The sequence below is a fragment of the Varanus komodoensis genome, unplaced genomic scaffold (genome assembly GCF_004798865.1).
Source record: "Varanus komodoensis strain SLA01 unplaced genomic scaffold, ASM479886v1 scaffold2, whole genome shotgun sequence".
NCBI classification, from domain to species: domain Eukaryota; kingdom Metazoa; phylum Chordata; class Lepidosauria; order Squamata; family Varanidae; genus Varanus; species Varanus komodoensis.
This window is the reverse complement of record NW_025335568.1, coordinates 3539415-3564153: the sequence shown is the minus strand read 5'-3', so window position 1 is coordinate 3564153 and position 24739 is coordinate 3539415. Positions and strand designations below refer to the sequence as shown.

The window sequence follows — 24739 nt, the reverse complement described above, 5'->3', positions numbered from 1 at the left end:
CGTGCCCCCTGCCGGTCGGTGTGGCCTTTCAGGAGGAGGGGCAGTCCCAGCTGGGCAGAGAGAGCAGCAGGCTTGTCCCTCGGTGGCTCATGGGCTGCGGATCGTCCAGGGCCACTGCGGATGGGTGGCGGCATCGCACGGGATGGGAATGCGCGGACTGGACACGGGTGAACGTCCATGGGCCCGCTTCAGAGGGCCGCAGCCCAGTCCGCGACAAGTGCCGTGTGCTGTATACCGTGAAGAAGCCGCAAGCCATTCATCCGGCCCTTCTCCTTTCCTTCCTTGGTCAGCACCATGTATCTCTTTGGAGGCTTTAATAGCCTCTTGTTGGGCGACATTGTGAAGTACACCCCAGAAAGCTGTGAAGTGCACAACAACGAGACCTCCTGCGTGAGGGCCGGCCCTGGGCTCCGATGTGTGTGGAACAGTTCCAATTCCCAGTGCCTCCCCTGGGAAATGGCCACGGCGCAGCAAGAACAAAGAGCGGCTGAGGAATGCCCGCCCTGGACAGGTAGGCAGTGCAGGCCGAGCGGCCCCTCCGTCACGTGCGTGTGACATCTGCAGGCGAGTCGGCCTTGTAGGACGTGGTCAGGGGAAGCCTTTGTCTGCTCATGCGGGTTTTTTCCCCTCTTCTCTTGCCGGCTAGTTGTCGACCATGAAAAATGTGATCAGATTACAGACTGCTACAGCTGTACAGCCAACACAAACAAGTGCCACTGGTGCACAGACCAGTGTGTGTCGCGGAGCAGCAACTGCTCAGAAGACCAGGTAATCGCTTCCTAGCTCACCTCCGAGCATCCCTCCCTCCCACGGCCAGGAAGTCGCCTGCCAGCAGTCGCGGCTACCTTGACGAGCCCGGGTGGGCAGCTTCGATTGCGTTCTGTAGCCCCATAAATGAGGAGGAGGGAAGCAGGAGGAGGATTTTATACGCGCTGTGAAATCCTTCCCTTGTCGTACGGACAAGCACACACTCAGAGATGCGCAGGGGACTGAGCGGCATGCAGGATTCTGCCGCCCCCACCCCCTGCCCCGGAAAATCCTCTTTGGTCCCCCCTCTGGCTCTTCAAGCTGTTGCTTATGTGCTTCCAGGCCGCTCTGCAGCTTAAAGGTTTAACGGGGCCGGTTTAAAATGAGAGCTGAGATTCTGGCGCTGCAGTTCTCCTGTCGCGGGGTGCAGCACGGAATTGCAAATGACATCACTGGGTGGTGGTGATGGTCACCTGTCTGTCCTGTATGGTACCTGCACGGTTACCTGGCTCAGCCCATCCAGGACGCTAACTCCGGATGGCCCACCCTTCGGGGCTGCTCTCCCTCTGTCCTTGCTGGTCCTGGCATACTTTCACACGGCTTAAAAGCAGGTGGCCCCCAGCTGCCTTGCGGCCGCTTCCTGTGGTGTTCCAGACACTCCCAGAGGGACGCGTGCGGGCTGTTTGGCCAGCAGGTGGCTGCCCAGTTCCAGCCCTAGAGTCACGGCCCTTGAGATGCCTCGCCTGGCTGCTCCACAGGAGGAATCAGTGGCAAAACGGAGCTTACTGGGAGGTGTTGTGGGATTCCAGTTTGGGGTGGACCAAAGCCTTGTGCTGTGAGGATGCTCGCATGCGCAGTGTGGGCCAAAGGGCATCATCTCCCTCCTGTAAAAACTCAAGTGGTGGGCGGGCGGGGGGGGTCCCACAGGCATTCAAGGTTCTTTGATAAGCGAGGTTGCCATATTACAGCTCGACTGGGGTGCTTATGCTGGTTTTTGCTTCGTCTCCTCAGCGAATACGTTTGCGGCTGCATTTATGGACTCATCCGGTTGCCCCGTTTGCAGAATGCTTGATTCTCCTTGTGTACGTCGTGACCGAAAAGGCTTACCCATTGCTCTCTCTTTTAGACTCCCATTGCTGCATTTGAAAATTGCCCAAAGGATAATCCTGCCTTTTACTGTAACAAAAAGACCAGCTGTAAGAGCTGTGGCCTGGACCAGAACTGTCAGTGGGAAAGCCGGAATCAAGAATGCATTGCTTTGCCCGGTAGGTCGGTGTTTCGGGGTGTAACATCCGGATGAGCTTTTCCCTGCCCACCCACGCTCAACGAGTGAGAAATCCTCTCCTTGCACCAGGGGGAAAAGAAGCCTGCTTGTGGTACCAAGGAGGGCTTGTAGGGCAGGACAGGGGGGCAAGAGCCCCGGCCGGCTTCCTCCACCCAGGGCCTTCTCTGTGGTGCCACCACAGAGAAGGCCTTCCTCCAGGTAGTCACCCCCCTGATCTCTTTCAGGGAGGGCTCCCTAAGGATCTCCGCCTCCGATCTCAAGGGTCGCTTGGTTCTTACGGTCTTGAGCTCTCCTCTAGCAGTGAATTTGCTCCTCTTCGCAGCTGTGTGAGATCTCGGGGAGATGAGCCACCAGATGGTGGGGAAGGGAGGTGCTTGGCAGCCCGTCTCGCAGCAGCAGTGCCAGGTTTGAGGGAAGAGTAGGAGGGCGCTTCTTGCTGGGCTGCTGCCCCACTAGCCCTGCCTCTGCCGTGTTTGCGCTGTATTTATTTATTTAAAACTTTTGCATACCATCCCATCACAAGCATCCTGGAACGGTTCACAACAACAATGACAAAATGGAATAAAAGTGAGAGTAGCACAGCATCCAGGATAGGTGCAAAACCACAGATTAAATCAAATTAGCAGTTAAAATAGTGGGAGAATAAAAAGGTTTTCGCCTGGCGCCGAAAGGAAAGAAGCATCGACGCCAGGTGGACCTCCCTGGAGAGCATGTTCCACAGTCGGGGCGCCACCACAGAGAAGGCCCTCCTCCGGGTGGTCACCCTCCTGATCTCTTTCAAGGAGGGCTCCCAAAGAATGACCTCCGCCTCCGATCTCAAGGGGCTGGAGGGCACATGGGGGAGAAGGCGCTCCTTCAGGTATCCACGACCCAAGCCGTATCGGGCTTTGTAGGTCATCCCCAGCACCTTAAATTGGGCCCGGACTTCAGTTGGTAGCCGTTACATGCGAAAACCTGCCAGTTCCCGTTAGTAACCTGGCAGCTCTGTTCTGAAGCGACTGAAATAGCCGGACCGTCTTCAAGGTTTACCTGGTGAGGACTCCTGGCCTGCCGGAGTGGAAAGAAAGCCAGCCGTGGCTAATCAAAGCTACAGTCCCATGGAGCACGGTTTTAAATTAAACCTGGTTGCTTGCTGTATGATTAGCATCAAGCCGAACCAATTGGAGACTGCCTTTGTGGGCGAGTGGCCGTGAGGGAATTGGAGTGGCCAGGGGCTCTCTGCTTTTGCTGCAGCGGAGGAGGGGGTGGGGGGGATGCAGAGGTTGAGAGGATGTTCTTGCCAGGTTCTGAATTCACGCAAACACGGAATCTTTTGCACGGGCCTTCATATTCCGCACTTGCCAAGTTCAGAACGCAGAATTCTATGGAATGCGCTCCCCAGAGAGGTCCTCCTGGCGCCGTTGTTATTTGTTTTTCGGCGCCAGGCGAAGACCTTTTTATTCAAATGTTATTTTAATTGTTAATATTATTTATTCATTTTATTCTTTGGCCAGGGCGACTTAATTTATATTGTTAATTTATATTGTTTTATTGAATTCTATTTATTTATGGTTTGTGAGCTGCCCCGAGGCTTCGGTGAATGGGGCGGCATAGAAGGCCCCTAAATAAATAAATAAATAGCTAGATAGATAGATAGATAGAAATTCCCAAGAGTATTGGTCTGCCTCCCTTCCCCTCAGGGGCCATAATCTATAGCGCAGCCAGAATTACAATCGAGGTTGTACCAAGTCAGTACCAACAGTTCCTTTGTCTGCAGCAGGCCGAGGCAGAATCCAGCGGTGCCGGGTTGGGCCATGCTCCATGCAGCAGCAGCTGGGGCTTTAAGCATCGCCTTAGCTGTCTGTGGTGCAGGCCGACGTGTAGAGCTCTTTGCAGGCAGGTCAGGGCTGTAGGCAGCGATCTGCAGGACGTCCTGAACTGGCCTCCTGAGGCTACGTGCCGGGAGGAAGCATGGCTGCTGTCTGATCCCCTCCTTCCCAAATCGCACTGGGTTGACCTGAGACAGTGACAGTGGCAGTGCAAATGACCCTGACAGGTTTGTATCCTTTCCTGGCCCCTCCTTTTGACGTGCCGGTGCAAGCTGAATTTTTTTTAGTGGTCTGTAACGGGACGTATTTCCTGTGGTTTGCTCACTTTGTTATTGTCCAAATCAGTTTAGCACACAAGTCTGTAAGAAATATCAGTGCATAAAGCGCACTTAATTTGGCTGTTCTCTTTGTGCCTCAGTTGTTTCTCAGGGTCTAAAACGAACCGCCTTTTCCTAAAGCTTCCCTGTCTGGTTCTTACTTCACACAGGGTTAGGGTTATTTATTGATTTAGGAAGCTTCTACGCCACCCCATTCGCCGAGGCCTCGGGGGGACTCACATCAATAAATAAATAATCACAATATAAAAACAATGTAATTTGAGTCGACCTGGCCAAGGATATAAAATCAATATTAACAATTAAATTAACAATTAAAATGACGCTTAAATAAAAAGGTCTTTGCCTGGCGCCGAAAAATGAGTAGCGACGGCGCCAGGCGGACCTCTCTGGGGAGCGCATTTCATAGATGGGGCGCCACCGCACCGTAGAGCTTGGCCCAAGGACTCATGCGTAGTTGAACTCCTCCCGTGGCTGCTTCCTTTCCACCTTAATCCCAGTGTGTCTCTTGTTAAGTGGCCAGTTGTATTCAAGATGGCGATTTCTTGGAGGCCTCAGATTGTCCCTGGGCAGTCGCCGCAAGCAAAGCGAGAAGAGGAATGTGTGTGTTTTGCAGAAAACATCTGTGGGGCGACGTGGCTCTTGGTTGGCAATTCTTGTCTGAGGATCACAAACACAAAGGACAGCTACGACAACGCTAAGCTAGCCTGCAGAAACCACAATGCTGTCCTGGCATCGCTCACGACCCAGAAGAAGGTGGAATTCCTTCTCAAGGAGCTCCAGAAGACCCAGTCCTCGGTGAGTGATCCGCGGCACCTCTGAGGTTGTGGCCGGGTGCTTGGAGAGACCCGTGTGAACTGAATGGAGCAGCCTCTTTCAAAGGGGGCTGTTGAAATGTGCATTTCTCCAAAGCGAGATTGTATCCAAGGTAACTTTGGCATCTCTTGCTAACATGATTTTTTCTTTTCTTTTCGGTTAACTCATCCAAAAGCAATGTGTGATGTGCGTGTGTTTTACTGCTTTGTCTGTGGAATGACTGGGGTTACCTGGATCTTTTCCATATGGCCTCGTTTCTTGTTTCTGTTGGACTGTCTCCACATCTAGCCATCCCTGATGGGCCCAACTACCCATAAACTTGATGCAGGCATTGCGCAGCTGCGAGAGAACAGCTGCAGGGCTCTAGCGCACTCTGAGGTCTCCTCCGCACAACTTGCGCCTTTCCACCTCCCTTCCGCACTGGTGTGTCGACACAACTTGGGCTAAAGTGAACTGTTCTAGGGGTCTGGGTTTGTTTTTGTTTTGTGTGGAACCCGTGGTTATGAAGCCCCACGTATTTATGAACGGGTTGGTGAGCCCTAGAGAAGGCTGGAGAGGGAGGACATAAATGCCCTCATTCACTGGCCAGCCACCTTGCGCGCATGTAGGATGCTGTGGTCGGTAGGCCAACGCGTGGAAGGCGATGCCTGGCAGCAGCTTCGTCCCTGAGAGAATATCCTGGCATCCTGAAAATGTCCATGGGTTGGGCCTTAGGCCAGCACCCCTCCTTAAAGCACACCCCTGAAACCGTGGGGGTGCTGCTCCAGCTGAACATTCGTGTCTCCCCCCGCTCCCCTCCCCCAGCACAAAGCCTTAACACCCTGGGTCGGGCTGCGGAAGATCAACATCTCGTACTGGTGTTGGGAAGATATGTCTCCTTTCACGAACACGTCGCTGCAGTGGCTGCCCGGGGAGCCGAGCGACATCGGGTTCTGCGGGTACCTGGCCGAGCCAAGCAGCCGAGGGCTGAAGGCGGCCACGTGCATCAACGTCGTGAACGGCAGCGTCTGCGAGCGGCCCGGTAAGGCGCGGCTCAGCGCGGCTCTCGCGCTCGGCCGGGGCGGCGGAGCCCCTGCGGGGGGGGGGTGCACGCACCAGGTGGCGGGGTGCTGGACGCTGCAGGGGCTTGCCCCCGGATCCCGTGAGGGCTCAGCCTGTGCACCGGCGGCTGTCCGGCTCTTCTAAGCTGGGGTCGGCTTCCGCTGGCACCTTGAGGTCTGATGGCTCGAGACGGAGCCACCCGAGAGCAGCCACTGTGCAGTGGAAATGACTCTGGCAAGAAGAGAGTGAGCGAGGCTCCGGAGGAAGTTGCTCTGCCTGTCTGAGGAGGGTAGGCGTGGAGATGGGCCAAGGAGCCACATGGCATCGGCCGCCGGCACAGCCAGGAAGGCAGGCGGCTGCCTCCGGCTGAGCCAGACCCCTTGGCCTCGCCCCCGCAGCGCTACCTACACTGGCTCGGAGCTGCTCGCCAGGATCCCGGACAAGGCTGTTCACCAGCCCTGCCAGGGAGTCCGCGGCGCCTGGGCCCGGGCCCCTTGCCCATGGCTCACGTGCACTGAGCTACGGTCCTCCTGCACGTAAGATGAACTGGTCCCATGCCGACCGTGCGCGGCAGGCTGTGATGGAGGCAAGCCGCAAGCCCGCGCAGGTGCCTGTGGTAGGATGGCCCAGGCGCTTCTAGGCGGCCTTGGCAGACGGTATGCCCCTCGGAGGGGCAACTTACTCTGAGGAGGCTTTTGGCCCCTTCCTGCTGCAAAAGGGACTATGTAGCAGAGATGCTTGGAAGGCTTGGGGGACAAGAGGCCTGGTGTGCCTGCAGACCGTGTGGCTTCAAAAGCAAGGGTATCATGCTCGAGAGAGAGGACACGCTGCACTTCAGAGGCATTCTAGCCCGTTTGGTGGAAGGGAAACGCAAGGCGGCTGCATAGCCGGGGTGACAAAGAAAGGCTTAACGAGGGAGGGAGGGGGCTGCGGGGATGTTGAAAGGAGGCTGTGCCAGGAGCCGGCTGTCTCCCGGGTGGGCAGGGGAACTGACGGGTCTCTGACGACCGCAGCGCAGTGTTCCCCTGGGTTTCTGCAGCGAGGTGGGGAAGATGCAAGTGTGTGTAAAGGGCTCGTGTGGGAGACGCCGCTCGCAGTGACTCTGTGTTCCGAACGCGCAGCCAACCACAGTGCCAAGCAGTGCCGCACCCCCTGCGGCTTGAGGACGGCCTGCAGCGAGTGCACGAGCAGCAACTCAGAGTGCATGTGGTGCAGCGACAAGAGGCAGTGCGTGGCCTCCAACGCCTACGTGGCCTCCTTCCCGTACGGCCAGTGCATGGAGTGGCACACCGTGAGCAGCTGTCCACGTAAGCAGGCTTCCTCCCGCGGCGGCGCCCCGGGGCGTGTCTTCCAGAAGGGTGGCTGCCCCCCCACGGGGTGCTCTCTCCTCTTGGCGTCTTGGCATGAGGGCCGCGGTCCCATCGGCGGCCCCGCGCACACGTCCACGCGTACGCACCACCGCACCGCGCGGCCAGGGCGTGATGTTTGGGCCGGACTTGGCGCCCGGGGTTCGAAGCCCCGGCCCAGCTGGAGCGGGCATCATGCCGCGGTCTGGATTCAGAGGGTTTGTTGGTCAAAATGCTGAGTAGGGCTTTAGCGGCGTCCCCTTTATGACCATCATCTCATAACTTCGGCGAATGGGGCGGCATAGAAGTCTCATTCATTCATTCATTCATTCATTCATAAAATAAAATAATAATGTAATATAATATAATGAGCCACTTCCCAAAGTCATGAAAATTCTAGAGAATCTTTTGACATCACTAACAAGACACTTGTATTCCTGGCCTGGCCTGCAGTATTTGTTGGGTGTACCCTGATGCTGGCCAGTCCACAAGTATAAAGTCTCCGCTCAGCTGCATTCGTCACCAGCAGATGCGCCCAGCTTCACATGGGTTGGAAAAGCCCTTAGTGTGTTAGTGCTTTCATGCAGAGGTGCACTGCTGTTGGAGTCAAACCCACTGTGCCCCCCTGATCTACTGGCAGCCATGCCCAGGTGTGGCCTAGGCCATCCCAGCGGTTCCCAGTGGCAGCCGACCCACAGCAGAGGAATGAGGTGGATTTAAGACCCTGTCCTTCTAGTACTTTCCCTTGGCTCTGATCTGCCTTGACTGCAAAGGTATCAGCTGGTTAGAGAGCTCTGCCACCTAGTGATTGAAGATAAGCATCACGCGCTTCAAACATGGACCCTTCCAATTCGGTTCTGTACAGTTAATTGATACATTAAAATGACTATGAGATTTGTGCTCCCAAGGTGCCCTTATTATGCATGCCTAATTTTAAGTTATGATAATTGTGTTATTCAATATTTGAGAAGCCCTCACCTACAAGAAAAGAGATAGAAATCCACTCCACATCTTGTCTTTTAGTTGCAGTTCTTCCAAACAAAAGAGCGGGTTTTGAATTTTCTGAGTAGGAAATAGAGTAGGAATGGGAGTGAGGAGTCTGAGCTGGAGCGTGGACGATCCGTAGGTTAGTGATGCGTGTCAACCAACCCGGAGTGTGGAGCCTTAAAGTACCGTTGGCTTATTTTTTGATCAGTGCCTCTCTCTTTCTCTCTCCCCCCCACAGCTGAAAATTGTTCTGGCTACTTCACTTGCGCTCACTGCTTGGAGCAGCCTGGGTGTGGCTGGTGCACGGACCCCAGCAACACGGGCAAGGGGAAGTGCATTGAAGGGTCTTCCAGAGGTCCAGTGAGGATGCCGAAGCCGTCTCCACCTTCCCCGCCCACAGGAGGAAGCTCGTACCTGGAACCCGCCCTCGACGTCACCATGTGTCTGACCGAGAATAACTATAACTGGTCTTTTATTCAGTGTCCAGGTAATTCATTCCGGAATATGAATTCCGGAACACTTACTGTAGACAAATTGTTATTATTTAACACCTTTTGGTTTGTTTGTTTGTTTATCATATTTATATCCTGCCTTTCTCCTTTGAAGGAGCAAAAGGCAGGTTTCCTAATTCTCCAGCCTCTCTCAACCTCATCCTCACGGCGGCCACAGTGTGAAGTCACCCGGTGAGCTCCGTGGACGAGCGGGGACTAGATCCCAGATCTCCTGAGTCCCAGTCCCAGGCACTCATTTTTGTGTCTGTTACTGAGGGCCAGCACGGTGTGGTGCTTAGAGTTGGACTGGGGCTCTGGAGCATGTGGTTTCCAGCCCCTACCCAGCCATAAATCTCACTGCCAGCCTAGGGTGGTTCTTGTCAGGGTAAAATGGAACTATGTAACCTGCCTTGAATTCCTCACAAGAGCAAAACAGGTGGGATATAAATGCAATGCCACACTGATCATAAACTTACCCCTGAAAGCTCACATGTTTTTCTAATACAATCAGTCAGAGTGGGTGCAACAGAGAGAGTGATTTTGGCTTTATTTATTTACTTATTTATTTATTCCAGCAAATGTTTCTGCTCGCCTGAAAATGGGACCAGATGATACTTAGGTCAGCTTTGCTCTTGCAGAGATGTCAGCAATAATTAGTGAGAAAGTCACTGAATGCCAAATCAAAGAAGCCCCATTTCACTTATATAAAACATGTTTTACTTTTCGGCTGAAAGGACCCCCAAAGCAGCTTATATGAGATCAATGGCAAATAAGACGATCCCCGCCCACAAGCCTTTAATTTAAAAGATAAAGAGGAAAAAGGGATGGGGACAAAATACAGGAGAAGCAAACTGGTACTAGTTTCTGAGTTCCTAGACTAGCCAGAGGAAATTCAAAGCACTGAGGGAGACAAGCCTGAAGAAGGTGGTTTCTCGGCAAAGCCGGTGGAGTAGCTGCATCTTTCCCTGTGTAGAAATCTGATAGAAATATTTGGAGAAAAACATGTGCAGAGCCAAAATGGAGTCTAGCGCTATGAAAACCTTAATCAGAATCCAGTGTTGCTGCTCCCTTGCCGATTTTATTTTATTTTTGGTGGGGCTGATGGGAAAGAGCTAAGAAATTGCTCTTAGATGGATGCCTGATTGACCCAACTCAGCACAACCAGTACAGGAGGGATTTCCCTGCTGTAATTTTTCTGTAGTGATGTCAGTGCAGAGCTAAACCTGATTTACAACTGAGTGTTGTGATCATCCCTGATGGGCTGGGACGAGTTGGAGGAATGGAATGGAGGGAAAATATGGCTGCAGAAGCAAAACTGTGGGAGAAAATAAGGACTGACAAAAGCTGTGAAAAAGATGAAAGAAAGGGTTTTGGTTGGGTGTTGGCCCTCCCTGAAATCCCTGCTTTCAAGATGGAAAACCTGCTTGGCTCTGTCTTAATAGCAACATGAAAAAGGCATTTCTAGCCATTGTGGTGTAGTGGTTAAGAGCACGGGACTGGGACTCAGAGGAGCTGAGTTCTAGTCCCCACTCAGCCATGGAGCCCACTGGGTGACTTTAGGCCAGTCGCAGACTCTCAGCCCAGCCTACCTCACAGGGTTGTTGTTGTGGGGATAAGACTGAAAGCAGCAAGAAGTTAATGTTCTCCTTTGTGGTCTCTGTGCAATCGCACACATGGGCTTTGCCACAGAGCACAAGGCCTCAACTGGAGAAAAGACTGAAAGCAGCAGGAAGTTAATGATGTAAGCTGCTTTGAGTTCTTTAAAAAAAAAAAGGGGGGGGGGAAGCAAGATATAAATCTAATAAATTAAATAAGCAGGTAAATAATTCTAGAGCCCAGCCTTTCAGACACCAATTTGTGAGCCTTCCCTTAAAGTAAATAACCATTTGCGCCTCCTGTGGCATCATGTTGAACAAAACAAAAACATAAATATTAATTGCCAGGGGGAGGCAATTCAGTGGGAAAATGGGAATAAGCACCAGTCTGTCCCTTTTTCTGCTTTTTTGATGTTTTTACAATTCTGTGTGAGAGCAGGCAGAGGGATAAACAACCGTGTGCGAAACCAGAGCATTGGTTTGCCAGTCCCAGGGCAATGATGTATCAGCCGCTGTGACTGTAAAGGGTGCGCAGTGGGTCCCGCCTAGGCATGGCAGCATCACTGGGATGCTCTTGTGCAGCCCCTGCACATTCGCTGCGTTCCAGGAGAGCGAGCCCACTGAATCTCTGGCCGAGCTGCCAGCTGGCCTTGTAAGAACCCGCTGTGGCTCATCCTTAAACACTAAACATTGTTGGAGTCCCAGGACATCACAGCGGTAAATAATGAAATGCGTGGCAAGGGAACATGCGGGCTGAGCGTCTTTTTTGTCTTCAGCCTGCCAGTGTAACGGGCACAGTAAATGTGTCAATGAGAGCATCTGTGAGCGGTGTGAGAACTTGACGACAGGCAAGCACTGTGAGAGCTGCATCTCTGGTTACTATGGAGACCCCACCAATGGAGGGACCTGTCAGCGTGAGTCATGTCCTCAGCCTCCTCCTGTCCCTAACCGGATTGTGCGTTTGCTTCCGTTGCGGGCTCAGGGTTGCATTCCGCACGCAGGCCGCTGGAACCAGGCCGCTGTGTGGCGTGGCGTGTTGCGAGCAGCTTCACCTGCTGTGCCAGAAGAAGCTGTTTTCTGCAGCCTGAGCTGGTGATGTGAACTGAACAAATTTTCATGCTTTATCCTCCACATGTTTGCCTTTCTGTGTACTTTATTCTGGGTTTGCTAGTCAGAAGGGTCACAGGGAGAGCACTGAAGCATCCTTGCTTCCGATGCCTTAAACGAAGGACATTTTAGAAAATGAGAGAAAAGGAGAGCCAAAATTCTTAGGGAACAGAATTCCGTATACATGGTGTCTATTGGGCAGTTTTGGAGAACTATTCAACTGGACCATCACTTCACTTGTATTGAAAAGTCCTGTATTTGAACAAGAGGCAATATTCTTACATCTGGATTACAATATTATTTAAAATAAGTTTTGATTGTGGCAAGTAACATTGAGGTGTTAACAGTTTCTCACTAATGCATTTCCCAATGTATTAACCAATCACTGATTCATGTAAGTGACTTTGCCTAATGTCTCCTGAAGCGGGGTAAGGTAAGCGGGGTAAGAACCTAGGGTTACCTGAAGCGGGGTAAGGTAAGCGGGGTAAGAACCTAGGGTTACCTGAAGCGGGGTAACCTTGCTTTCTCTCTGTCAGGGTGCGCTGCCCCTGGTTTAGCTCTCTGATTGCTTGTTGCAGATCTGAGGAAGTGGCTACCCATGCTGTAGACAGGGCCGGCAACTGACGGCCCTCCAGATGTTTTGGCCTGCAGCCTGCCTCTGTCCTTGGCCAGCATCGGCGGCAGTGAGAGACTGCGGGAGCTGCAGGCCAAAATGGCTGGAGCTGCCCCCCAGCCCCCCCGCCCCCCGTGTTGTAGTGTGGACTTGTTATCGGAATGCATTGGAATGGATTTCACTGAAGACGCCCTTTGCCTTGCAGCTTGCAAATGCAACGGCCACGCGTCCGTCTGCAGCACAAACACAGGAAAGTGCTTCTGTACCACCAAAGGGATCAAAGGAGAGGAGTGCCAGCTGTGAGTGTCCACGCCGGGAGCGCTCGGGGGCCGTGGGGTGTAGCAGGGGCCTGCCGCGCGTGTTGTGGTGGAGGGGTGTGGGTCATCGTCCAGCGAAAAGCATTCGGCCCACCCAAGCCTTCGCTGTGCTCGCTCTGCAAATCCGGACACGCACGCCGGGGCATAACGCAGTTTGTGACGTGCTCTAGAAGCGCTTCAGGCAGCTTGCTGTTGCCATGGGCTTGGAGAGTAAGTGGCGTGGTTCTTTCGATCCTGCTTTTCAGTCGCCTTTGAAATCCCTGGTGCAGACTGGCACAGTTGTATGGTTCTGCCCCCCCCCCACATCGCGGTGACAGAGTGGGGGGGGCAGAAATATGAACGTGCGCTTCTTAGCTCTGTGCCGAAAGGAATGGGCAGGGTTCTTCCATCTGTTTTGTCAGCATTACAAGGTCTGTCTCCCCTCCACCCCCCTCTCTAATTAAAGAGAATTTTCCGAAAGGGAATGGAAGAGTTCACTTATTCAGGAAGCACGGCCATAAATAGCCTCCTTGCCCTCAGTGACATTGTCATGTTTACTCTATGATCAGTTATTATCTGGGACTGTTAGTGTACCCAGGCCAGGGATCATTGCCCATAGTTAAATTTGATGTATTGCTCTCAGTGATGCTGCTGTATAAGAGGATCTGGCTTGTTCTGTAGCACCAAGATCTCAGCCCTTTCAGACAGATTCATAGAGGGAAAGACTTGTCAGTGGCTGCTGCTCCCACCTCTGGAGTAGCAGCTGCTGGGGGACAGGAGGGGAGGGTGCCCTTGGCCTCCCTGTGGGCACCCCATGGGCATGTGCTTGGCCCCAGTGTTACTAGAACGCTGGACTGGATCAGCCTTTGGTTGGTATAGAGCTCTACTGGTTTTGTTAGCACCCTATTACTTGGGTTATTGTTTGAAAATAGTCCTAGCCTGGAAATGAAAAACGGTGGGGCCAAGACAGCAACATAGGGGGAAAATAGAAGGAAGCACTTTCTAGAGAAACTCAGCGCTTACATGTTTGCCTAGTGACATGGTTTTGTGTGTGTGAGTGTAAGCAGGGATTTTTATGGTACCTTTCAGCAGTTGAAAGTAGGCAATAGGTGAATAACACCAGGAATTCTTAGCCTGTTCCAAACCCTGCAAACAAACAAACAAGCAAGCTAGCTGGCCCCAACATTATTATTTATTAAAAGCATTTCTATCCTGTCCTTCACCTGCATCTTAGGATGGTAATACAACAATAAAGCACAGCATCAAACAACAAACAAAAGCCCATTTTTAAAAACAACCTTCAGATCTTAAAATATTGGGAAAATAAAAAGGCTTTGGCCGGGTGCCAAAATGAATAAAAGTGTTGGCACCAGGTGCAGCTCTCCGGGCTGGGGCCACCAGAGAAGGCCCTTCCCCGGGGAGCCACTCTGCTGATCTCCTTCAAAGCGGGCTCCTGAAGAAGGACCTCTGACCCAGATCTTACGGGGTGGGCAGGTATATATGGGAAGAGACACTCCTTCAGGCACCCGGCTCCTAACCCTGAAAATGAGAGCATGGCCATAGACATTCCTTCTGCTCAGAAGAGGTTAAATGCAGGCAGCTCCTTGTCAGGTGAGGGGTACCTTTCTTTAAGTGCGGCCCTACAGCGGCTCTCAGCAGGCAGGAACCCTTGGTGCAGTGAGCCAGTGGCTGAAACTGCCCCCAGTTCTGGGTTGGCCAGGTGGTGGGGTGGGGAGATGAGTCCCTCCCAGATGTTGCCAGCCAGGCTGGACAAGAACCTGGTCCCCTCGCTTGCACAGAGCAACTGCTGGCCCTGAAGTGCCCGAGAGCATCTTTTAGTCCTGCAGTTTAATGTGATGTTATGAAAATTTACTGTTTGAATCGTCCCCACAAAATGTCTGATGGAGCCAATACTTCTCACTTCCTCCGTGCTTATGCTGCAGCTTATTTTTGGACAGCTGTTAGATAATGATTGGTAAACTTTTAAACTCGTGTCAAGGTTCTCACCCATGTGTTTTAGATTTCAGCCTCGATTCTGTATTCTGCCCGTCTGTGTTGCCATGTATTCCTTAACTCATTGCATAGTTCAGCTTGCTTTGTTTTTAAAAAGAGCCAGTCACCTTCCTAGCTCAAGCTGGATGTGACTTGACAGCAAAACAAAACATGTACGGTTTTAAGCTCGAGAGAAAATTAATACTAAAAGCGAACATTGTTAATGCTCTTTCTTCTAGATGTGAGGTTGAGAACCGATACCAAGGCAATCCTCTGAAAGGAACCTGCTACTGTGAGTGAGCACTGTTTCGTTTGCCCGTACATGAATTGGTGCTTGTACATCAAACAGCTTGCAATAAACAAGCTAATCTAAGGCGTGTAAAGCTCTCGTACAATTGAGTTCACTTTGCGGCAGCTTATAGAGAAGGTGCCTTTGTGGAAGTAGTCCCGTCCTTAAATGCGGTTGGAGTCTGTCCGTTGCCTTCCTGAAAGGCAGATGCCTTGACAGTTCTTCCACTGTTCCTCTGTTGCCTGTGTCTCCACCTCCCACCCTCAGTGAAATTTGTACCGTATCTTCCTCGGAGCAGAGACCTTTCGCTTTGGTAACGCTGTGAAACGCCAACACAGATAGAACTGGTGCTTCATGAATTACTGCTCTTTGCTTAACCCTTTGCAGGAGGCTTGGAGCAAGGCCAGCGTTCTGTCTCTTGCCAAATGGATGCCTTCATTTTTTGATGGGCCACAGTACAGCTTTTTTGTTTGCAGTTTGCAATCTGTTGTCTTCCCTTGGTGATCCAGAGACTCGGTGCTTTGGGCTCCACCTAGCAGGAGATAAGGTCTTCCTCCTCCTTTTTTAATTGCAGGAGACTAGCGGGTGGGGAGGGGGAGTAGGCTGGACTTTTTCTATTGCTCCTTTAGTGTTTGTGGCAAGTTATTTTCCTGGCTTCTACAGCAGGAGCGAAGGAAGGTGAAACCAAGGAGAGGGGAAGAAGGCAGCAGCCTCAACAGAGATGCGTACCCCAAGGGGTTCCTGGGGGACCACAGCATCAGCCCCACTTCCCTAGCCATGCCTTTCTCAGCTGGGAATGGGGCTTACCTTTTTATTACCTTGTGTGTGCCCCCCACCCCCAGTCTTGGTGATTCAGGTATCCCTTCCTTCTGGCCTTGGGGAGGAGCTGGGAGATGCCTGCCAGCCCTTCCCTCCTCCTTTCATCAGGATCAGCTTCCTGCCAGGTGGAGCAGAGAGCACCAGGTGCCTGCACCGCTTCCTGAAGAGCCAGGTAGTGAGAGAGTTTTCCTGGCCTCTGAATCCTTCCTTTTCCGCAATGGCCCACCGTTGAACTGCTGCAGGCATATGTGAGCAAGGAGCTTAGTTTATGTTTTAATTAATTGATGTATTGAAAGCTTTTCTGTACCATCTCCATTACCAAAAGTCTCAGGATGGTCTTACAATAAAACTAAGTAAAACAGAGTAAAGCAGAGCATCATCTTCTATAAAACCCAATTAAAACAACAGTTTAAACCTTAAAATACTGGGAAGATTTTAAAAAAATGCTTTGGTCTGGCGCTGGTAAGAATAAAGTGTTGGTGCCAGGCAAAGCTGCCTGGGGAGTGTATTTATTAACCGGGGTGCCACCACCAAGAAGGCCCTTCTCCAGTAACCATGCTTCTAATCTTCCAAGAGGGCTCCCAAAGAAGGACCTCCAACCCAGATCTTAAGGGGAGGGCAGGCACGTAGGGAAGGAAGCGTTCCTTCAGGCAACCAGACCCTAAGCCATTAATTAATTAATTAATTAATTAAAACATTTCTATGCCACCCCTTGCTGAAGCCTCGGGGCGGCTCACAGCACAAATAAAATACAATAAACTACAAAAATAACAATATAAAATTAACAATATAAAATAAATAACAATATAAAAGAAGTCGCCCTGGCCAGATAAATAAGCAAATATTGTTAACAATTAAAATGACGTTTAAATAAAAAGGTCTTCGTCTTTATAGGGCTTTATAGATCATCACCAGCACCTTAAATTGGGCCCGGACTTCAACTGGTAGCCAGTGTAGATGGTAAAGGAGCAGAATTATATGTGCATATCAGCCAGTCCCTGCTGACATCATTTCGGAGGAGGAAGCTGCCCCTGCCTTCATCTCATTCCACCGCCCACCAAGGTGGGGGTAGGTGCCTGCAAGACAACAAGCCCCCATGGGGCGGAAAGGGCCAGGAAAGAGTGCTGGGAGGCAGGCTGGCCTGCAGGAGCAGGAAGAGGAGGAGGTGCTGGTGGTGAGGGAGTTGTGCTCCCCGGGCAGCTTACCCTGCACATAAGGGGCCCTGTGCCTCGGCTCTTGCCAGCTATTGCATCTCCCCTGGCCCAGGCACACAACTCCCCAGAGCCGCGCAGCAGCCTGGATCCTCGTGTGGGGCAGCAGCAGGGCCCCTGAACTCATGCCTGTGGGCAGCCCTGCTGGGGGCAGAGAGGAAGGGACCTGCAGAGGGGACGCATGGCGTGGTAAGATTCCAACAGGCGTGAGAGCTGGCTTCAGGTGCTTAAGAAGGATGCCCTGTAAGGACCTGAAGCAGAGTTTGGCATACAGGGCCGCTGCCCCATACTCAGGGATGTATATTTTTGGCTACTGTTATAGCATACCTAAAGGTACGTGTGCGCATATGTATTGCTGTTGATGCCAATAGTTCTTCTAAAGCATATTTATTACGGCTTTTGCCATTGGAAAGAAGCGATAGCCAAACGTCCCCATTGGAACGGACGGTATGTTTGTATTCGGCATACGTGGGCAACTTGCTGCTGTTACGCCAAACATTTATGGGTGCTGCACAAACCCTCATGTAGGGAGTGCTGGCAGGCGGGGCAATCTGAGAATGAAGACAAGAAAGGGATCGGTTGGAATACGCCAGGAAGGATTAAAGGTGCAAGGAAGGTACTTGAAAGTTTAAAAACATGAATTGCTGTGATAATACAGAGCGGCTTGCCTGAACATATTTTCATCCCAGATTTTCATCTAAACAGTACAATAAAAACCAATTTAAAACAATCAATGAGCACATTAAAAACAATTAAAGACTAACATGCAAACAGAACAGCAAATAAAAATGTAATAAAAAATTAACCAGATACATTAAATGCTTGCATGGATAAATTAGTCTGAAGAAGATGGCAGAAAACCAGCAAAGGGGAAATCAGGTGGAACTCCTGGGGCTGCATGTTCTACAGCGGAGACTCAGCCCTCCTTTTCATTCCCAGCGTACTTCAGACCTCGGTGGCAGACAAAAAGGCAATAAAAATAACACTTAGCATTTATGTAGTGCCTGATTTTTCAGAACAATTCAGCTGCGTTATTCCAGTCATAGTCAGTGAGGCAGCTCAGCCTTGTCCTTGTCCGGCATCTTGGGGGCTGAGACGGAGAGAGCGCGGTACGTAGAACAGTGGGGCAAGATTGGTGGGGGCCTTCCTGGCTCGTTCCCCACCCTCCCTGGGTTCCCCGCTCCTCCCTCTCTAGAAAGAAGGCAGGGTTTCTTCTGCAGGCATTTAGGAAGCTGCCAGCCTTCCATGGAATTTGGCCTCAGACCAAGGCGCCCCTAACTCTTTTTTGTGTACTTCTCTACAGACACGCTTCTTATTGACTATCAGTTCACATTCAGTCTTTCACAAGAAGACGATCGCTATTATACAGCAATCAATTTTGTAGCAACGCCTGAAGAGGTTAGTACCTTCTCTCCAGCGCATTTCACATTGTTTATTAAAATACTTTGGTTTCTCTGTGGTCGGTGAAGTCTGTCTGTTCTGTGCAGTGGTGCAGATTTTTCATAGCATGCCAAGTGCGCACTCCTCGTGTGACTAGCCCTGTGAGAGAGGGTGCCTTCCTCCCGATTTGGCCGATGCGGAACTGAGGTTGAGAAATATGGCTAACCCAAAGATGAGAAGAGGCAATTTGTAACGAACTGGAGGCCTGCATTGACATAGTACACTGTGAAAAGCACTTGCAAGTCACAACAGTTTAAATCAGGTAGTTTCTCTGAAAATAGCGTCGTGGGACTTATACTGAAAATGGACGCCCCTGTGTGCAGCCTTCCATGGGTTTTTCTGGATGGGCGGAAGGTGGAGCAAGCAAGATCAGCCTTCTCCAGACTTGTTGGACTGTAGCACCCAAGTAACACGGCCGTTTGATTTACCGTCCAGCACATCTGGAAGGCAGCAGGCTGGGAACGATCCCTTGAAATGGCGTGGCAATGCGGTTCTCCCTACCTGTCTTTGTAAAATGGTCCAGGCCTTTTACAGTAATAGGCCGATCCTTTCAAAAGAGAAAGCCTGGGCCAGGAAGCACCTCTCCTTTCCTCCTCACGCCGGCTAAGAAGAGGCTCAAATGAGAGACAGTCCTCACTTCCACTACCGCACTGAAATCCTCCTGTGGATGGCAGGGCCATATTTTCCCATCACGCTTGGCCTGGGCCACTGAAATAGCAGACTTGGGGCGCTGTGTTCCCACTGCTTGAAATAAAAAACACACCACAAAAACTTAGCAGATCAAAACCAGCTACTGGCATGTGGATTAATATGCCACAGGTAAGCCTCAGTCCAGGTCACAGTCCTTCTTGTCTGAGCCATGCTGGCAAGGTTCTGATGGGAGCTTCTTGCTCTTTTAGATACTAATCAGTTTCCTTTTTTTTGTTCTGTGAACACAGCAAAACAGAGACCTGGACATGTTCATCAATGCTTCTAAAAACTTCAACCTCAACATCACTTGGTCAACGAGTTTTGCAGGTGAGAACCATCCTTCCCAAATACCCCGAATCAGAACTAGGGAGGAGGAAGAGGGGGCTACACTTATATCCTGCCTTTTTTCATCTTGTGAACAACCCAGGGGCAGCTTACATAGTTCTCCTCTCCATTTTTTCCTCACAACAACCCTGTGAGGTAGGTTAGGCTGAGAATCAGTGATTGGCCCTGTGAATTTCAAGGCCGAGTGGGACTAGAACCCACCTCTCCTAAGTCCCAGCCCAGCGCTCTACCCACCTAGAACGCCTCGCATGTGGTGGCTGCGTATGGTTCAGATCAGCCGATGAATATTTGACCAATTGTGTGGAATCAGAAGTCAGCCCGCCTCGTGGCTCCCGACGCCACCTCCTTGGTCACTGCCTCCGTGCCCCCTCCTCTTCTTCCTCTTCCCGTAAATCTTTACCCTGTGCACTTCCTTCTTAACTGCTCCTGCCACCCTCCTCCTCCTCCTGCCCTCCTGGCTCCCTGCTCTTCCGCCTGCTGCCTGCAGCGTCTTTTGTTCCCCTTCCTCCTTGCCCCCGGGCCTTCCATGCCAGGCCTTTCCCCTGGCTGTTGCTCCAAGCCGTTGGCAAACCAGGCGCGGCCCCTCGGTGACCTCACAGCAGCTCAGCCACTGGCAGGAGGGTCTCGCAGGCGACCTTCAGCTCGTTCCGCCTGCTCATCTGCGGGCGTTGCGTAGGTGGCTCGCGGGTTTAGCAGGCTGCTGCTCGGTGTGACAGTGCATGTTGTGGCATCATTTCAGTATCGTACGAAGAGGGTCTGGGAAACAAAGTTGAACACCATTTATCTGACTTCCACATCTTGTACGCTTGCGTTGGCTGCTGAAATGTTAACTGAAATTTTCACTGATAGCAGCAATGAAACCGAACTCAGCATCGCCTTGTTTAAATGGCACCATTTAATTTTATTATCAACGAGCATTGCTGTATAATTAAGAGAATAAGAGTACTCTTCGGAATAGCATGGAAGATTTGCATGAAAAGCAGACTGTTCATTTTATTGCATTTGTGTCTTTTCGTTCTTCCTAAGTATCTCCGAGTGGTATATGTGGTTTTCCCCTCCATTTTGTCCTTGCAAAAACTCGCTTGGGTAGATTAGTTTGGAGGATGTGCTTGGCCCAAGGTCACTCCAGAAGCGTCATGGCTGAGTGTGATTTGAATTGGTGTCTCCCATGGCCTAGTCTGGGAATCCAAGCTTCTGCACAAGACTGACGTGTCCCTATTTTTTTCTTTTGAACTGCTCAAACAGCTGGCACACAGGCAGGGGAGGAGATTCCAGTGGTCTCGAAGAGCCAGATCAGGGAGTATAAGGACAGCTTCTCCAATGAGAAATTTGACTTCCGCAACAATCCCAACATCACTTTCTTCGTGTACGTCAGCAACTTTACCTGGCCAATAAAAATACAGGTAAGGGACTCTTCTTCTTGTCGGGCACCTTGTCCTTGAACGTGCCAAGTCTTGTGTTTAGCTTGGCTTGAAGCTGGCATTCAGCATGCCAGCAAGCGTTATTGTTAAATGCTGTCGGTTCAGCCCAGGCGGAATCGTGCTTAAGGTTGAGCCACTGAAAGCAATGGGACTTACGTTAGCCTTTATGAACTTAAGTGTGTTTCTTGCGTATGATAAAGGTAGTTGTAGTCGCCTAGGCAAGCTCCTAACTAAGCAGCCAGTAGGTCTCAAGGGGCAGAAACATTTTCATCTTTCATTTGTGCTTGCGGTTGCTTGGGTGGTGCTGGCGGAACGTTCCCTTTTGTCAATTTGTGTGTAAGGAGATGTGCTGCTGTAACAGAAGTAAACACGCAGCCCGCCCTTGTTCACCCCACTTCATGTTCCTTTCCCATAACAACGAAGAGGCGTCTAAGAATCGGACGCAGATACGACAACACTGCATGTGGAAAGGTACGTGGAGGTGAACCTCCATCCAATGGTGGCATTAACAGTGGCTGCATCATCTCATGGAGATCTTACCAAGTTGGGACAGAGCTGAGTCCTCCTGTTACTTAGACCAGTGAGCAAGCCTGCCTGAACGTCTTTAAGAGCAGTTGATCCCGCAAGAGGAGCTCCAGCTGGTGGGATCTGAGCTAGTAGCGACTGACCATGAACGAGATCTTTGCATTGCGGTGAGCAGCTTGAGGAAAATGCTAATAAGTAGTGAAGAAACAGATAGAAAACAGCCACTATCAGAATGTCCTTCCACAGAGCTCTGGCTCCATCAAACGTGGAATGCCTTGTACAGATCTGGTCACTGCAGCTTTTAGGGAGGATGCAGTTGTGCTGGGGGCAAAGTGCAGTGAAGAGAATCAGGGAACCAGAGCAGCTCCCCGTGAGTGAAGGCTGCCGCAGTGGGGCCGTTCAGCCTAGAGAAAGGGGAAGAGGAGACATGAAGGAGGTGTGCAGGACCATGCATGGCGTGAAGAAAGTGTCACAGGATCGTTCTCCCTCTTTCATAATACTAGAACCAGGGATCATCCTACGGGGATGATTGGTGGGTGAGTCAGGCCAGATCAGAGGAGGTCCTTCACACAGCACATGGTTAAGCTATGGAATCTGCTTCTCCAAGAGGCTGTGGTGGCCACCAAGGTGGATGACCTTGAAAGCAGGCTGGACAAGTTCCTGGCGGAGGAGACTGTCGGTGGCTACTTGCCCTGATGGCTGCGTGCCCTCTCAGCATCAGAGGCAGACGTGGTTGTGCAGGAGTCTGCTGATGCACCCATTTCCTGCTTGTTGGCTTCCCGGCAGGGTGCCAGCTTGGCCAGCGTGGGCAGAATGCTGCCCCCGGACGTGGGGTCTGAACCAGCACGTGCTCCCTGAGTTTTTGTAATGCGGGAGGGTGGTAGGGCAGGGATTGCTCTTTGGCAGAAGGGAAAAATGCCTGGCTCTGGCTCCGGCTCCGGCTCCGTACAGCGGACGTTGCCTGGATCGTGGCTGTGCCGCTCACACGGTGAGAAGAGAAGAGCCGCAGGAAGTACGGCAGGAACTTTCATGGACCGCACGCCACCTTGGCAAATGTATGCCGTGTTCTCCTTTGTTGGCAGATTGCGTATGTTTGTGCACATCTACAAGTCAAACATATGTTAACCAGAATCATTTAGTCGGGAAATTTGAAAAGTGCTTTCTGTGACAATTCCATTAAACACTAAATGCAAAATAACCATTGTGACCTTTCACATTGTAGTAAACGTTGATAATGCAATCATCCCAGCATTGCGGAGCTCACTAAAATCTGTAGTGGTGCAGGAAACCCTTTTTATATGCTAGACTGTACAGATAGAATCAAACCATAATAAGTTCTAATTTAGGCACTTCACTCTGACTTCTCCCTTTAATGTATTGGCTTGACAAACCACAGCTTTCCCCATCAGCAGTAGAGCAACCTGGGAGACTGAAACAGCACCCCATGAGCTTCTGAATCGTGCCATTTCTGTGCCCATTCCTGCTCTGCATTGCCTCTGTTCTGCAGCTCCCTGGTTCAGAAGCACTTGGGTTTTTCCCTACTCGATTTCCTTCCCTGTCTGTCTGAGTGACAGGTGGCAGAATTTGAGGAGCCCTTCTCAGGCTGGCTGCTGGGGATATTGGAGCGTCTTGTTATTTAATTCACAACATTTATACACCGCACTATTCACAGTGATTTCAAGGCAACAGACCAAGCCGGTGTTCATTGAGGAAGCGTCTGTTCAGAGTTCCAAAGTGCGTGTTTCAGAGGACTGGCCAAGATTTCTCCTTTTGCTTGTGCCAGAGGGTGTGATTCAGAGGGTGCTTGGTGCCACGCAAAGGGCTTTCCATGCGAGGAGACACTGAGACAGCAAAAGCACCCTGGGAGCAGTTGCAATATCTTGGTGGGTCGCGAGGGATTCAGAACACATTGGTTTTAAGCACCATCTCTTCCCAGGAATCACCGTTTGGCCCCAGGCAGGATGAGGGCTCCTTGAGGGCTCTTGGCATCAGCAACGACTCGCCCCACAGATTTCCTGGAAGGACAGATTTGGTCAATGTCGCAAGCCATTTTTGCTGGTTAATTTTCTCCTGCCTAGCTGCGGTGGCGCTGATTAAAATCAGGCTCTGAAGCTAGCATTAAATTAAATCTCCCCCCTCCTCTGCCAACTTGTTTTCAGGTGTGAAGTGTTTACCATTATGTGTAGTTTGGCCCTCAGTGCGGAACTGGAATGAGACAACATGTCCAGGGTAGTAGCTTTCATTTTCCTGTTTAACCTTTCATTTTCCATTTTCCTAATTTTAGCTTGATAATGATATGATATGATATATCAATATTTATTTTCTGAATGTGAGCAGCCCAAAAAGAGTACTGGTGCATCTAATTTCCTTCTGTTGTTCACGTGGAAGGAAGGCTGGCTTGGTTGTGGGGTTGACCTGAACTTTTAAATGATGGGGAAAGGAAGGCAGCCTGTTGTGAGAATCCTTTAAGGGGGTCCCATTGCTCCCAAGAAGTTTTTGATCCTAGAGCACCTCATACTTCTGGCTCTCCCGCCCTTTCCTTGGTTTTCTTAGGAAGCGCCTAGTGTATAAATGCTCTTTTGTGCAATTGATAGTTGTCCCTTTGCCAGCGTCACATTCTCCCCCCACCGCGCTTTAAGACGTTGCTCCACTTCTCTTCGAAACCACATCAGTTGGTTTTAAAAGTATATTGGTGCAGGATGTCCCTCCCTGCTTCCTTCATTGAAACTATCTTTTAAAAAATCTCTCTGGAGTTCAAAGTGCAGATTGTTGTTTGAAAAACAGCAGCTGACGCTACCGTCGATTTTATTGGGTTGGTTTGTTTAGAGTAACTCTGGAGTGTGGACAGCCACGCTGTGAAGTCTGCTTTAGTCGGCTTTCTTTGGGGAGACAGGTAAGTTCTTGCTATAGCTAGAGTACAGCACGGTTTCGCAGATGTCTGCTGCTTGCCCCGAGTTCCATGTGAGATGGAAATTAATCAAGCCGGCAATAGTTCTGTCTGTCTTACAGGGTGAATTTTAATCTCCTGTTTGGAATGCATGAACTTCTCTAAAAATAGAAATGGCAGATGCATCTCCTCAGTGCTGTCAAGCCCGTATAGGTGCTGATAACCACGAATGTCCTGTCTGAGAATCCCAGTGATGACATTTAGCACTTTAGATCCTTTGCAGTATTTGGACAATGGTGAGAGTTCTTCCTGGATAATTATCTCTGGGGTTTAATCTCAACAGCTTTACGGTCCTTTAAAGGGAGTAAAAGCTTCTGTTGTCGCTATCAGCCGTGGAATTGTACGGTTTTTTTGTTCAAACACGACCTCTCCCTCCCTCCTTTCCACCTTGGCGTGTTCTCTTCCTCCACCCAGCCCCTGAAGCTGAAGTTATGAATGGTTTGCTTTGATGCTGGCTATGCCAGAGTTGAACTGCTTTTCCCCCTACGTGCGAATGAGTCATTCCGTGGCGTTTTGCTCGACTTGATACCACAGGCAGTTAACTCTGGATGGACCTCGTCTGGAAGCCTGGACAGGCATGTTGGCCACATATT

At 50.9% G+C, this 24739-nt stretch overlaps 1 protein-coding gene across 1 annotated transcript in view; it reads left to right on the top strand.

Moving 5' to 3' along the window:
- The window catches only part of ATRN (attractin), a 146255-nt gene that overhangs the window by 68424 nt on the left and 53092 nt on the right, over positions 1 to 24739 (top strand). Inside the window, exons 12-24 of the mRNA XM_044428469.1 lie at positions 291 to 511; positions 647 to 768; positions 1874 to 2012; positions 4792 to 4973; positions 5796 to 6012; positions 7154 to 7339; positions 8604 to 8852; positions 11228 to 11365; positions 12377 to 12470; positions 14699 to 14751; positions 18082 to 18176; positions 19157 to 19235; positions 20499 to 20656. Of these exons, the coding sequence (XP_044284404.1) occupies positions 291 to 511; positions 647 to 768; positions 1874 to 2012; positions 4792 to 4973; positions 5796 to 6012; positions 7154 to 7339; positions 8604 to 8852; positions 11228 to 11365; positions 12377 to 12470; positions 14699 to 14751; positions 18082 to 18176; positions 19157 to 19235; positions 20499 to 20656 (1933 nt within the window). The remainder of the gene's footprint in view (positions 1 to 290; positions 512 to 646; positions 769 to 1873; positions 2013 to 4791; positions 4974 to 5795; positions 6013 to 7153; positions 7340 to 8603; positions 8853 to 11227; positions 11366 to 12376; positions 12471 to 14698; positions 14752 to 18081; positions 18177 to 19156; positions 19236 to 20498; positions 20657 to 24739) is intronic.